At 46.1% G+C, this 15,560-nt stretch overlaps 1 protein-coding gene across 1 annotated transcript in view; it reads right to left on the minus strand.

Moving 5' to 3' along the window:
- The window catches only part of LOC106810093 (transport and Golgi organization protein 2 homolog), a 41,310-nt gene that overhangs the window by 19,575 nt on the left and 6,175 nt on the right, over nucleotides 1–15,560 (minus strand). Inside the window, exons 4-5 of the mRNA XM_014813366.1 lie at nucleotides 10,764–10,935; nucleotides 10,423–10,487 (exon numbers count right to left, since the gene is read on the minus strand). Coding sequence (XP_014668852.1) covers nucleotides 10,423–10,487; nucleotides 10,764–10,935 — 237 coding nt within the window. The remainder of the gene's footprint in view (nucleotides 1–10,422; nucleotides 10,488–10,763; nucleotides 10,936–15,560) is intronic.

A 15,560-nucleotide genomic window follows, 5' to 3' on the forward strand; every position in this document is an offset into this window, starting at 1 on the left:
TAATTGGTGCGCACCAGATAGCCACTGCTATCGTAAGGGGGTGGCTGAACTTTGAGCAGGCCAGCGCATATTGGAGCGGGATAGCGTGTACACACTGCAATTTTTAATGGCGTGTTAAGGCCCGCTCAGGTCGGTCTACGATTTTACTATCGGCGACTACTTTAGCGCCGATTAGCAGCGTAGCAACACTCATGTCGACTTGAAGTGACTACGCTGCCAATCGCCGATCACATCGTTAGCGTTTCTGCATCAAACGCTAGACGGGCTCGCGGCCCAGTATTTGTACTAGCAACAAGAGTTCTTTAGCACAAACAGAGCAAGCTTGACGCCGGACCAGTCTACATCAAACGAGTGACGTACGTGACCAACAAAATGGCGCTTACCAGTAAACATCATGTAACTTCGTAAAATCTATTCTCAATTTTCTGAACATCGTTAATATGCATTTGCAGAATTTTTTTTTATGTGATTATACGGAAAACTTAATATATATTTGAGAAAGAGTTTGTGCAATAATCCCTCCTGTAAACTGCTGACGAGTGGCGTGTAGGCTGCCATTTTATTAATCACGTGACTTTTGATATCATTTGACTCGACACGCTGCGGTGATTGGCTGCCACTCACGATTTGTCGCCGACAGCCGCCATAGAAATAGAACATGTTCTATTCTCTGCCGATCGCAGTCGGCGACCGTATTTTCGATCGTAAGAGAACTCATGTCGAGTTTGCGTCGCGATGTTTTTATCGGCGATCTGGCCGGTTTTTGACGTACGATATTCAAATCTTGTCGGCGACTAGGTCGTAAGGCCGACATAAGCGGGCCTTTAGACAGCGCGCTAGTTGGTACCATACCAAATTCGTAGTCTGTATGGGGTAATAGCCTGGCATGTGTGTGCCACCTACTGGGTTAGGAGGATGGATGGTGTTTAACTTATGGCGAGGAACATGTCTAACGACACTTTTTTCCATAACAGAATTGAAACTAATGTTTCAAGAGCTAACATACTAATCACAAAAGAAGCAGTAAGATTAATTAAAGCTAACTGAACCAATTACAAACATCCCAGTATACTGCCGATAATTAGAATGCACTTGCTACAGTTTCCACAACCACGTGCAGCCTACCATGCGATGGTTACCATGGGCAACCACCATAGCCAGCTACTATGAGAAGCTACCATGGACAGCTACAGTGGATACCTACCAAAAAAAACTTATGGGCGGTTACTACATGAAGCTACCAAGTACTGCTGCCATGGATTGTTACCATGGAAACCGACCTTGTGCAGCTAGTTGGCCTGCTAGCTAGAGTACCTGGTGCCATAGACAGGAAGCTTGACAAATATCGCACTTAATCTCTCCTGAGCAGCATGTCCGTGACTCCATGCTTTGCTCTGACACGACTCGAAAGTGGGGTCAGGCAGTCGGCTGCCAAAGTACAACAACGGCTGTTTGCAGTGTAAGCTTATTATAATAGACTGATGGATCAAAGTATAGTCACTTCTCAAGGTTCCTGACAAGACAGCCCACATTTGTGAAATAGCTGGCAATAATCTCAACCCGTGGCGAATTGTAACGATTTATAAACACGTGATCAAATAACAGAATCATTTTGATAAAAAACTGCCTACTTGTATATGTGTAAGGTGGTGATATTCATATTGAAAGGGATTATTTCATAAAAAACTGCCACAATCGAGAAAATATAGAGAAATAATTAAATTAGAATTTCAATTACTCAAAATAAAATAAAACACCTATTCACACATTTTCCAGTATGTGTCAAAAAGTTGTTTCAATTAAATAGATACAGTACTTCACCAGCCTTGTTCAGTAATCCACCAGCGTACAACTTAAAAAAAAAAACGTGGCGGCTACTCACCCACCATGTCACTGTGCTCCGAATTCACCAGCCCTTACATTTCATAATTCCTGGATCTGCCCCCATACTCGTGACACGTTACATTGTGACACAATAGATTGTGACATGAACACAGCCAAGCCCCTACCCTAGATTACACCATTATGTCCTCTTGCTAATAAAGGTTATCTCAGCTAGATCCAAATTAAGTTAAAAATAACGCACTGACGAAATTTTCGTCCAATCTCTCCGATAGAATCTGGATCTAACTGAGATAAACTTATTAGCATGTAAACTTTAGAGATCGCAATGAAATTATTTAATCATATGTCCTCTTGCATTCGCTGACATCATCTCACGTCTCCTACTTACTTACCTTGTGTCATCTCGTAAGATGTTCAGCAGGCAGCTGGTCAAGGCAGCGGTGCTGGCTCGAGTTGTACTCATCGACACCTCTCTGAAAGATGACAGCGCATGTTCAGCGTTTCCTCAAGGTTTCGCTGGATCACGGATTGTTGCACACACAGTAGGAACCTGTGCATCAACACATAATCTAATCTGATCTTACAGATTCGCTACACGGACATTCAATGAGGCATGCCTGGCGAACGAGTGGTAATAGGTTGGATTAAGTTATAAAAGTGGTTACAAAACAAAGATATATATATGAAGATACCTAGGCACTACAAACAAGAGCGCAGAGCGTCTGGGCTCATGTGAGGTCTGTTGCTACGGTTATAAAAGTAACATTTAAGTTGTGCGTAGTGACACCTTTGTTAGACGCAGATATGCAGATACGCAGTTGCGTACACATCATTCAGCAACCTTCGCATTCTGGCATAACTCCCAAATTCCATTGGCGTTGATACAAAATCGCGTGCCTGAGACTAATGTTTTTATGGTGCATTGTGACCCTAACCCTTATTAAAAAAAAACAAAACAAGGTATGCCAGTGATTAGTGGACCGAATAAGCTCAAGAAAACGTACACATTTGCGTCTATATTGGTGCCAAAATTTGATGAGAAAATAAGTCTGCGGAAATCCACAGCCTCACTCCTGGGTAATTATTTGAGTGCTAGTGACTATTCCAACTATTCATAATGTACACTACAGAATCTCATATATATCTCATCTCATTATCTCCTAAGTAAGCATTGTTCAAGTAAGAGTTATGATGTGGAATTTCACTGTAAAATTGGAGCGTTCCACAACCACAGGTACTCGCCCAACGCAGTTGAGAAACAAATCCATGTTTAACCCTCCTACAGGCTGCAATAGAGAGCTGCCACCTGTACTAATTAACGGCAGGCAAAAACTACACCATACCTATCATACACACATGCACTGGCAGTGGCCACTGGCAGTGCATATTAACCGCATTGGCACACTGACAGTACAAATGCCATAGAAGATTAAGGGCTGTCATTGGATCAAATTATTTCGATTCGATTATTGATATTTTTTTTTTCGATATTTCGATGCCGATGCGAATCCGATTCCGATTTAATAATTATGTAATAAAACATGAGCCGTGAAAGCTAAGTAAACTCATGTATTGGTTCTACTTGATGATAACTATGTTCATGTTTATACCATCGCTGTGCGCTTAAAATACACATGGCGAAGTATATATTTATTGAATGCAACCCAGATTGACTGCGCGTCGCGGCCGAGATGGCGAAGCAGCAGACATGGCTTTTACGGTAGACAGATTTGTATTATTAGAGGATCAGTGGAGACCAGGATACGCCCAAGAGACAATAGAACACCACAGTTATGATTGTCTCTGTATGCATGCGCCTGCGCTAACTTCCGTATAAATGGCCGGCGCTCAGTCAATAATGCTCCGATGCTTACGGCTGGCTACATTTTTGAAAAAAAAAACATAAAAAAAAAAAAAAAAAAATCGATCGGCTATTTATTCGATTTATTTCGAATCGATATCGCGACGCAACACCCATCGCGATTTAACGATGAGGCGTGGCGATCGATGACAGTCTATAATAGAAATTATACATTTAAGTGAGCATAACCTTCTTTAACCAATTTAGCTTTTGAAATTTCACTGTGACTTGTAGCCTCATACATCCAGGCAGAGTATAGATTCTACTAGCAAACACCGGCAGTCACAATTCTTTCTAACAGACCGTCAACAAATCCATGTTTAAACCTCCTCTAGGGGTCAAAAGTTATCTGACACTACTCTTCGCATGTCACGCAGAACGAATTCATGCGTCTTTTCAATAAATGCCATAAAAATGCTAGGTCACCGCTGAAACAAAAAAGTTTTTCAATCGCTCCGTCAGACCATGTCCTCAGAAAATGTCTAAAATCTGCCCTGTGCCCATTGACCTTGACCTGGTCACCTCCATTTCGCGCCACGTGATGGCTTTTCCTACCATGATGCTACTACACCGACTATCACGAGCCTAGGTCGCAGGCCGTTTAATTTGTGGCCGCAATTCTGCATTTCCTCCCTATACCTTAAGTTAGGAGTGAATGTTCCCCTTCTTTTACACCTTCTTGACCTTTGACCTTTGACCCCCAGCTTCGACATCCCAACTCGTTTCGATTTACCCCACGTCCCGAATATCTTGACCGTACGCGTCGAACGCGTTAAGATTGTTGCCCGACTGTGACGGACGACCGGAAGGACGCTCATGCGATTCTACAAGCTGGCATACTGACTATGTCAAGGCCTATTTACCGATGCGTTTTGGACGTCCGTTCTAGAGTACGTCAGACGCATACGTCAACAACGCACCTAGTGTAAACCTATGCGGTACGAGCACCATTTTAGACCCGTTGCGATGTACAGCGGATGCAGCAGGAACGGCTGTTCTAATTTCAGTCGCCGACATTCTAACCAGGACGCAAGAAGCCCGACCAATCAGGTGCGGCCGAGATTCTGGGTCACGTGCTTGGCTCAGCGTCTCTCGCGCATGAACAGTAGTTGTATCGAGAGAATCATTACTATGGGATGTTCCATCAATACCATAAAGTACGTGTGCGCGTGTTGTGTGCGTGTCTGTGTGTGCGCCGGTGCGTGTGTGCGTGTGTGGCGTGCGTGATGCGCGCGCGGCGTGTGTGGTGCGCGTGCGCCGTGGTCGCTTGTGTGTGTGTATGTGTGTGTGTGTGGTGCGCCGTGCTGCGTTGTGTGTGGGGTGCGTGCTTGGGTGCTGTGTACGTCTGGGTGTGTGCGTGTGTGTGCGTGGGTGTGTGTGTGTGTGTGTGCGTGACCGTGTGTGTTGTGTCTGTGTGTGTGTGTTTGTGTGTGTGCACCGCTGCATGCCGTTTGTTGTAGTCGGTGTGTGTGTGTGGTGTACGTTGTGTGCTGTGTGTGCTGGTGGGTGTGTGTGTGTGTGCATGGACCACAAGCGCACTGTAAAATGTCCAGGCAGCAGCACGCCGCTCTCCCCGAGGTCGTTACGTGCGCGTCGCCATACGCACCGCACGCACGCACGCACACCGACCACAACACACATGCGATGAGTGCGTGCTCTGCTCTGACGGTGCTGTGGTGGCGGTACGCCGCACACGCCCCCACACACACGCCACATACACACACACACGCACACGCCACAGCAGTACGCCACGCCGCAACACGGCACACCGCACACGCACACCCAGCACACCGCACACACACACACACAACACAACACACCACACACTAATCTACTATATTGTTCGTCAGTGTCAGCTGTTGTGTTGAGGAGTCTCACTCCTCGTCTCTTCTTCTCCGCCTCACTGCCCTGTCTCTTCTCTGTTCGCCTCACTCCGTCTCTTCTCTCTCCGCTCACACCTCGTCTCTTCTCTCGCGCCTCACTCCTTCGTCTTTTTCTCGCCTACACTCGTCTCTTCTCTCTCGCATCACTCCTCGTCGTTTTCTCCGCCTCATCTCGTCTCTTCTCTCGTCCGCCTCACTCCCTCGGTTATTCTTGCTCCGCCTCACGCCCTCGTCTATTCTCTCTCCACTCTTCACTCCTCGTCTCTTTCTCTCCGCCTCACACCTCGTCTCTTCTCTTCTCCGCTCACGCCTCGTCTCTTCTCTCTCCGCTCACTCTCGTCTTCTTCTCTCTCGCCTTCACTCCTGTCTCTTCTGGCTCTCCGCCTCACTCCTCGTCTCGTCTCTCGCCGCCTCACTCTCGTCTCTTCTCCTCCGCCTCACACCTCGTCTCTTCTCTCTCCGCACTCACTCCTTCGTCTTTCTTCCTCTCTCCGCTTCACTCCTCGTCTTTCTCTTCTCCGCCTCACTCCTCGTCTTTCTCTCTATCTCACTTTCGTTCTTCTCTCTCCGCCTCACACCCGTCTCTCTCTCCCCCTCACTCCTACGTCGTATCATCTCTCCGCCTCACTCTTCGATCTCTGCTCTCTCCGGCCTCATCCTCGCTCTCTTCTTCATTCACTCCTCGGCTCTTCTCTCTCGCTCACTCCTCGTCTCTTCTCTCTCCGCCTCACTCTCGTCTCTTTTCTCCGCTCATCTCGTCTCTTCTCTCTCCGCCTCACTCCTCGTCTCATGCTCTCTCCGCCTCACTCCTTCTCTCTTCTCCTCGTTCTTTCATCTCTGCGCTCACTCCGCGTTCTTCGCTCCTCCGCCTCACTCTCTCGTCTCCTTCTCTCTCGCCTCACTCCTCGTCTCTTCTCTCTCGATCACCCTCGTCTATTCTCTCTCCGCCTCACTCTCGTCTCTTCTCTCTCCCTCACTTCCTGTCTTTCTCTTCACCTCACTCCTCGCCTCTTCTCTCTCCGCTCACTCTTCTTCTCTCTTCTTGTTTTCTCTCTCCGAACCTCACTCCTGTCTCTTTCTCTCTCCGCTCCTCTCGTCTCTTCCTCTTCTCCGCCTCACTTCGTATTTCTCTCTCGCCGCTACTCGTCGTCTCTTCTCTCTCACCTCACTCCTCGTCTCTTCTCTCTCGCCTCACCCTTTCTCTACTCTGCTCTTCGTCTCTCTCTCTCCTCACTCCTCGTCTCTTCTCTCTCCGCCTCACTTCGTCTCTTCTCTCTCCGCCTCACTCCTCGTCTCTTGCTCTCTCGCCGCACTCCTCGTCTCTTCTTCTCATCCATCTCACTCCTCGTTCTTTCTCTCTCGCTCACTCCTCGTCTCTTCTCTCTCTCCTACTCTCGTCTTTTCTCTTCTCCGTCTCCTCTCGTCTCTTCTCTTTCCGCTCACTCTCGGCTCTTCTCTCTCCGCCTCACTCCTCGTCTCTTCTCTCTCCGCCTCACTCCTCGTCTCTTCTCTCTCCGCCTCACTCTCGTTCTCTCTCTCCGCCTCACTCCTCGTCTCGTTCTTCTCCGCCTACTCCTCGTCGTCTTCTCTCTCCGCCTCACTCCTTCGTCTTTTCTCTCTCGCCTTCACTCCTCGTCTCTTCTCTCTCGCCTCACTCGCTCGTCTCTTCTCTCTCGCCTCCTCTCGCTCTTCTCTCTCGCCTCACTTCCTCGTCTCTTTCTCTCTCCGCCTCATCCTCGATCTATTCTCTTCGCCGCATTCCTCGTCTACTTCTCTCTCCGCCTCACTCCTCGTCTCTGGCTCTCTCCGCCTCACTCCTTGTCTGTATCTCTCTCCGCCTCACTCCTAATCTCTTCGTCTTCGCCTCACTCTCGTCTCTTCTCTCGCGCCTCATCTCGTATCTTCTCTCTCCGCCTCATCCGTCGTCTCTTCTCTCTCCGCCTCACTCCTCGTCTCTTCTCTCTCCGCCTCACTCCTCGTCTCTTCTCTCTCCGCCTCACTCCTCGTCTCTTCTCTCTCCGCCTCACTCCTCGTCTCTTCTCTCTCCGCCTCACTCCTCGTCTCTTCTCTCTCCGCCTCACTCTTCGTCTCCCGCTATCTCTCTCCGCGCTCACTCCTCGTCTTTCTCTCTCCGGCCTCACTCCTCGGTCTATTCTCTCTCCGCTCACTCCTCGTCGCTTCTCTCTCCCCTCACTCTCGTCTCTTGCTTCTCTCCGCCTCACTCCTCGTCTCTTCTCTCTCCGCCTCACTCCTCGTCTCTTCTCTCTCCGCCTCACTCGTCTCCTTCTCTCTCCGCCTCACTCCTCGTTAATCTTCTCCCATCTCACTCTTCGGTCTTTCTCTCTCGCCTCATCTCGTCTCTTCTCTCTTCGCCCACTCCTCGTCTCTTCTCTCTCGCACTCACTCCTCATCGCTTCTCTCTCCGCCATCACTCCTCGTCTATTCTCTCTCCGTCTCCTCCTCGTCTCTTCTGCTCTCCGCCATCAGCTCCTCATCTTTCTCTCTCCGCTCACTCCTCGCTGGCTCTCTCCGCCTCATCCTCGTCTCTTCTCTCTCCGCCTTCACTCCTCGTCTTTCTCTCTCCGCCTCACTCTCGTCTCTTCTCTTCTCCGCTCACTCCTCGTCTCTTCTCTCTCGCCCTCACTCACTTCGTTCTCTTCTTCTCTCCCGCTCACTCCTCGCATCTTTCTCTCATCTCACTCTTCGTCTCTCTCTACTCCGCCTCACCTCTTCGGCTCATTCTCTTCGCCTCACTCCTCGTCTCTTTCTCTCTCTCTTGCCTCACTTCCGTCATCTCTTCTCTCTCCGCTCTCACTCCTCGTCTCTTCTTTCCGCCTCACTCTCGTCTCTTCTCTCTGCCGCTCACTCCTCGTCCTTCTCTCTCCGCCGCACTCCTCGGATCTTTCTCTCTCCGCCTACTCCGTGTCTCTCTCTTCCGCTCACTCCTCGTCTCTTCTCATCTGCCGCCTCACTTCGGCGTCTTTCTCTCCATCTCACTCTTCGTCTCTTCTCTCTCCGCTCACTCTCGTGCTCTTCTCTCTTCCGCCTCACTCCTCGTCTTTCTCTCTCCGCTCACTCCTATCATCTTCTCTCCTCCGCTCCACTCCTCGTTCTCTTCTCTCTTCGTCTCTATCCTCGTCTCTTCTCTCTCCGCCGACTCTCGTCTCTTTCTCTCCGCCTCACTCCTCATCTCTTCTCTCTCCGCCTCACTCCTCGTCTCTTCTCTCTCCGTCTCACTCCTCGTCTCTTCTCTCTCCGCCTCACTCCTCTGTCTCTTCTCTCTCGCCTCACTCTTGTCTATTCTCTCTCCGCCTCACTCGGCGTCTCTGCTCTCTCCGCCTCACGCCCGTTTCTTCTCTCTCGCTCACTCCGTCTCTTCTCTCCATCTCACTCTTCGTTTCTTCTCTTCCGCCTCACTCCTATCTCTTTTTCCCGTCTCGACTCCTAGTCTCCTTTCTCTCTTCCGCTCGCAGAGAACAATGAGAGCGGCCTTCCTGCGCAGATGCAGTACACTCATGGCCGACACGGGGTGGCGGGACGACAGCTCCGACTTCGGCGACTCGTCCAGAAGGTGCGTCAGAACCCGCATCGGCATGGTCAGCTCCTGGACGTACGTCCAAAACTTACCGTGTAAACAGATCACCGTTGACGTCCTAGCGCGTCCGATTCGCTGGTTCAGACTTCTCGAACTTAGGCATCCTGGACCGTACGTTAGGACCGCATCGTGTAAATAAGGCCTTAGATGAGTCCGTTGATTAGATGCTGTCGACATTGTTTCGGATGTTTACGACCTAGAGTGTTGGCCAGATGGCAATGGTCGTAACTAAGGCTAAATATTGCTGGTGATTACACAGTGATGTCACTTTCCGGCAGGCAGGTGGGTGAATGGATTGTGACAGTGGGTGAGCGGATTTCTGACTTTGAGCAAACGTAATGTCCTACTAAGAAGATCCTCCATAAACTAAAAAAGCAGCAGTCCAACAAACAGCACTGCAGCAATCGTAGAGTACGCAGGAACCTTACAATGGTACACATGTTACCAAAGTCAGTTACCCATGGAACATTTATTTGCATACTGGTTATTAGAGGGGCAGGCCCTGACTCGGGAGTCGGCAGTATGATGAAGCTTGTGGTCAATGGTGGTGAACAATTTCCAAATACCTACCTATGGACAGGAACATGGATCGCTATTTAGTATCGTGCCTGACTTTAAATGTCACCAAGCACAGCTGGAGGACGGCTAACTTCAGTTACTACTATAACTTTTTATATTATTAGTCTATAGCAGTTCTTGACAGATTGGTCACCATATGAAATTTCAGTGAATATGTAATTTCATGTAGGTAAATCTGTAAGCATGTCTATAGAAGTTTGTGTTGTAAGGACTATAAGTGCTTATGCCACTGGCAGAAATGGCAAACTTGAGTCAGCAACTAAAATGATATTATGGTGATAGAGACCATTAAGTTACGTTGGAATTTTCCGTAGCCAGCGCAACGACATAGGCGTCGTTGGTCCAGTAGAGTGCACGAGCGCCTTCATATAGCTTATCATTTGTTTCAGATGAGCTAAAAATGCTTGCACCATTTTTCAATGTTTACGACCTAGAGTGTTTATATAGCTACTAATTGTTTGGATACACAGTGAGTCACTTTCTACGGGAAAGACGACGTGTGACGAGTTTCTACTTAAAACGTTATTCTACTAAGAAGATCCTACCACAAACTAAAAAAGCACAAGCACAAACACATGCACATGCACATGCACAATCTAAGTACCTGAACGTTAACTACACATGTTACCAAGTAGTTACCATGAACATTATTTGCATACCTGGTTCTAAGCTGACTGGATCAGTATGATGAAGCTTGTGAAAGTAGGAACAATTCCAACCTAACCTATTGACAGAACATGGGATCGCTATTAGTATCCGACACTGACCAAGCACCAGGTGGGAGGATGGCTAACTCATTACTATATAATTTTATATTATTAGTCTATAGAGTTCTTCAAGATTCTACCATATGAAATTTATGAATATGTAATTTCTGTACGTAAATCTGTAAGCATGTAATGAAAGTTTGTGTGTAAAGGACTATAAAGTGCTTTATGCCACCGCTAGATGGCAAACTTGAGTCATCAAAATAAAATGATATATAGGATAAGAACATTACGTGGAATTTTCCAGCAGCAGCAACTGGAACGGATCATAATCACGAGCCTGCAGAGCTACAGACTTTAAATATTCATCTACGGTGGCGTCCCCTGTGAGGAAGTCGGTAACTAGTGAGCCCCGTCCTTTTGCATCTTGGCTTTTATCCTTTTCGGTGACGTTCAACAGGAAGCCTGTATAATATACAATTATTGCACGATTGTGATAGAAACATGGAGACTATAAGAAAACACAGACTGAGGAAAGTTATGTTGCCAGAGACCGGAGGTCAACGATATTGATTTTTAAGGTCCACAAAACACTATGTTGCCCAAACAACCCGGCTATATTTGTTTTGTTATTCACATAAACAGGAGTAAATAATAATACAATTACTAGGGCGGACTGTGAGTAGTGGGGATAAGCTAAGAGACCAAGGGCAACTCTATATACTAGTTAGCATTTGTCTACCTATGAGTTATTAGGCATAAGACTTAGGGATGATCTCCTTATTAAGTCAATAAACATGAGCTCAATTATTACTTTGAACATTCAATAACCCTCATCCCTAATAGTTTTTATTATATATTATCGCAATCCAGATAGAGAAATTAAAATTCATGGAATGCTTAAAATTCCTGCCATATTCGGATTGACAATTTGTTGTGAGCAAATGACAGTGACACTATGCGACAGGCAATTTTGTTATCACATTCTAGGGTACGTTTTACTATCTTTACGTTCTAGGAGATGTGGTGGTTCAAACCTGCTTTTGCCGCATATCGTGGGAGGCATTCGTGGTAAGAAAGTGGTTATAAATGTTAGATAGCAGCACGGCTCAGTGGACAACACCGATATTACCATGGGAAATATATTGGTATTTTCATAACAAGTGACACGCTACCACCGATTACAATGCAGTACATTTTGCATCCATATATCTGCGCTCATCTAACGTCTACTGCGGTGACTCTGTGGTGGAGTGGTGGGATTCTAGTAAACCCTGTTAGTCCCAAATGTGTTCACATACACGACAGCCGCATAGAAATAGAACATGTTCTATTCTCTGCGATCGCAGTCGGCGACCGTATTTTCGATCGTAAGAGAACTCATGTCGAGTTTGGTCGCCGATAATTTTATCGGCGATCTGGCCGGTTTTTGACGTACGATATTCAAATCTTGTCGGCGACTAGGTCGTAAGGCCGACATAAGCGGGCCTTTAGACATGCGCGCTAGTTTGGTACCATACCAAATTCGTAGTCTGTATGGGGTAATAGCCTGGCATGTGGTGCCACCTACTGGTTAGGAGGATGGATGTGTTAACTTAGGCCGAGGAACATGTCTAACGACACTTTTTCCATAACAGAATTGAAACTAATGTTTCAAGAGCTAACATACTAATCAAAAAGAAGCAGTAAGATTAATTAAAAGCTAACTGAACCAACTACAACATCCCAGTATACTGCGATAATTAGAATGCCACTTGCTACAGTTTCCACAACCACGTGCAGCTACCATGGATGGTTACCATGGGCAACCACCATAGCCAGCTACTATGAGAAGCTACCATGGACAGCTACAGTGGATACCTACCAAAAAAAACTTATGGGCGGTTACTACATGAAGCTACCAAGTACTGCTGCCATGGATTGTTACCATGGAAACCACCTTGTGCAGCTAGTTGGCTGCTAGCTAGAGTACCTGGTGCCATAGACAGGAAGCTTGACAAATATCGCACTTAATCTCTCCTGAGCTAGCATGTCCGTGACTCCATGCTTGCTCTGACACGACTCGAAGTTGGGGTCAGGCAGTCGGCTGCAAAGTACAACAACGGCTGTTGCAGTGTAAGCTTATTATAATAGACTGATGGATCAAAGTATAGTCACTTCTCAAGGTTCCTGACAAGACAGCCCACATTTGTGAAATAGCTGGCAATAATCTCAACCCGTGGCGAATTGTAACGATTTATAAACACGTGATCAAATAACAGAATCATTTTGATAAAAAACTGCCTACTTGTATATGTGTAAGGTGGTGATATTCATATTGAAAGGGATTATTTCATAAAAAACTGCACAATCGAGAAAAATATAGAGAAATAATTAAATTAGAATTTCAATTACTTCAAAATAAAATAAAACACCTATTCACACATTTTCCAGTATGTGTCAAAAAGTTGTTTCAGTTAAAATAGAATACAGTACTTCACCAGCCTTGTTCAGTAAATCCACCAGCGTACAACTTAAAAAAAAAACGTGGCGGCTACTCACCCACCATGTCACTGTGCTCCGAATTCACCAGCCCCTTACATTTCATAATTCCTGGATCTGCCCCCATACTCGTGACACGATACATTGTGACACAATAGATTGTGACATGAACACAGCCAAGCCCCTACCCTAGATTACACCATTATGTCCTCTTGCTAATAAAGGTTATCTCAGCTAGATCCAAATTAAGTTAAAAATAACGCACTGACGAAATTTTCGTCCATCTCTCCGATAGACTCTGGATCTAACTGAGATAAACTTTATTAGCATGTAAACTTTAGAGATCCGATGAAATTATTTAATCATATGTCCTCTTGCATTCGCTGACATCATCTCACGTCTCCTACTTACTTACCTTGTGTCATCTCGTAAGATGTTCAGCAGGCAGCTGGTCAAGGCAGCGCGGTGCTGGCTCGAGTTGTACTCATCGACAACCTCTCTGAAAGATGACAGCGCATGTTCAGCTTTCCTCCAAGGTTTCGCTGGATCACGACTGTTGCACACACAGTAGGAACCTGTGCATCAACACATAATCTAATCTGATCTTACAGATTCGCTACACGGACATTCAATGAGGCATGCCTGGCGAACGAGTGGTAATAGGTTGGATAAGTTATAAAAGTGGTTACAAAACAAAGATATATATATGAAGATACCTAGCACTACAAACAAGAGCCGCAGAGCGTCTGGGCTCATGTGAGGTCTGTTGCTACGGTTATAAACGTAACATTTAAGTTGTGCGTAGTGACACCTTTGTTAGACGCAGATATGCAGATAATCAGGATGGTAATGACGCGTCGGGGAATGCTATGGATGGCAAGGGAAAGATTGTGTGCCGTAGAATCGAGGTTGAAGGAGTGAAATAAAAAGATTTGATTTTTTTTTATCTTTTCCTAGAGAAAAGGTGCAGGAGGAAACCAGGGAGAGGGTTGAGTGGTAGTTTCAGAGAAATAAGGAAGTGGTATCTTTTTTGAAAAAGATTGTACGAAGAAAGAACGGACAGAAGAAGCCGTAACTTTAAAAAATCAGAGACCGTAGGAGCCGGTAACAGGACGGAGCCAGGCAGAGTACGCAGTGTAGCAACTCGGCGGGCAGCAGCGTTCCTAAAAGGGCGAATGTGAAGTTAGCTAATCGGCCTTCTGCTTAATCGTCCGGGGTCCCCGGCGCCCGGCGCTGCAAGCGATTGCATTACGGGAATTAGATGCTGTGGTGGCCTGATGATTACGGTTATTTGTCGGCCGCGCCCTGAAAAGCTTGGGGCGATAAAAGTTATCATGTGCGCATCGATACACGTCCGTGCCGACATTAAATAATTCTTTAGCACAGCCAAATCCGCAGAGTGCTTTGGCTCTCGCGCGGCTGTACTAAGGCATGACACGCGTGACTACGCTTTGCTACCTATAAAAGCCGTCTTAAATGGAAAAGCACTCGAATGCAGGTCAAATCCTAACATGCACGAGGATCTTAAGTACTCCAGATCGACGGTTAACTTACACCATGTTTCACCAAGTAAGTTACCATTGAACAGAGCGGGTATATAGTCCTCCTCCCTGGATATAGTAGCGAGGTAATTAAGGTTTGCGTACTCTGTATTCTAAGAGCTAATGAAACATTGGACTCAGGTATGGATGATAGCTGTAAGTAGTGTAAACTATTTTGAGACTCCAACTAACCTATGGACAGAACATGGATCGCTATTAGTATCCGGCTACTTTAAACGACCAAGCACCAGCTGGAGGACGGCTAACTCATTACTATATAATTTTATATTATTAGTCTATAGAGTTCTTCAAGATTCTACCATATGAAATTTATGAATATGTAATTTCTGTACGTAAAATCTGTAAGCATGTATATGAAAGTTTGTGGTGTAAGGACTATAAAGTGCTTTATGCCACCGCTAGATGGCAAACTTGAGTCATCAAATAAAATGATATATAGGATAAGAACATTAATTACGTGGAATTTTCCAGCAGCAGCAACTGGAACGGATCATAATCACGAGCCTGCAGAGCTACAGACTTTAAATATTCATCTACGGTGGCGTCCCCTGTGAGGAAGTCGGTAACTAGTGAGCGCCCGTCCTTTTGGCATCTTGGCTTTTATCCTTTTCGGTGACGTTCAACAGGAAGCCTGTATAATATACAATTATTGCACAATTGTGATAGAAACATGGATACTATAAGAAAACACAGACTGAGGAAAGTTTGTTGCAGAGACGGAGGTCAACGATATTGATTTTTAAGGTCCACAAAAACTATGTTGCCCAAACAAGCCTGGCCATATATTGTTTTTGTTATTCACATTAAACGGAGTAAATAATAATACAATTACTAGGGGACTGTGAGTAGTGGGATAAGCTAAGAGACCAAGGGCAACTCTATATACTAGTTAGCATTTGTCTAGTCTATGCAGTTATTATGGCCATAGGTCAATAACATGAGCTATTATTACCTTTGAACAGTTCATAACCCTCATCCTATAAGTTTTTTATGTATAGTATGTAATCGCCATGCCAGATAGCGAAATTAAATTCATGGAATGTTAAT

This window comes from Priapulus caudatus, unplaced genomic scaffold (assembly GCF_000485595.1).
Source record: "Priapulus caudatus unplaced genomic scaffold, Priapulus_caudatus-5.0.1 Scaffold410, whole genome shotgun sequence".
In the NCBI taxonomy this organism is placed as follows: domain Eukaryota; kingdom Metazoa; phylum Priapulida; class Priapulimorpha; order Priapulimorphida; family Priapulidae; genus Priapulus; species Priapulus caudatus.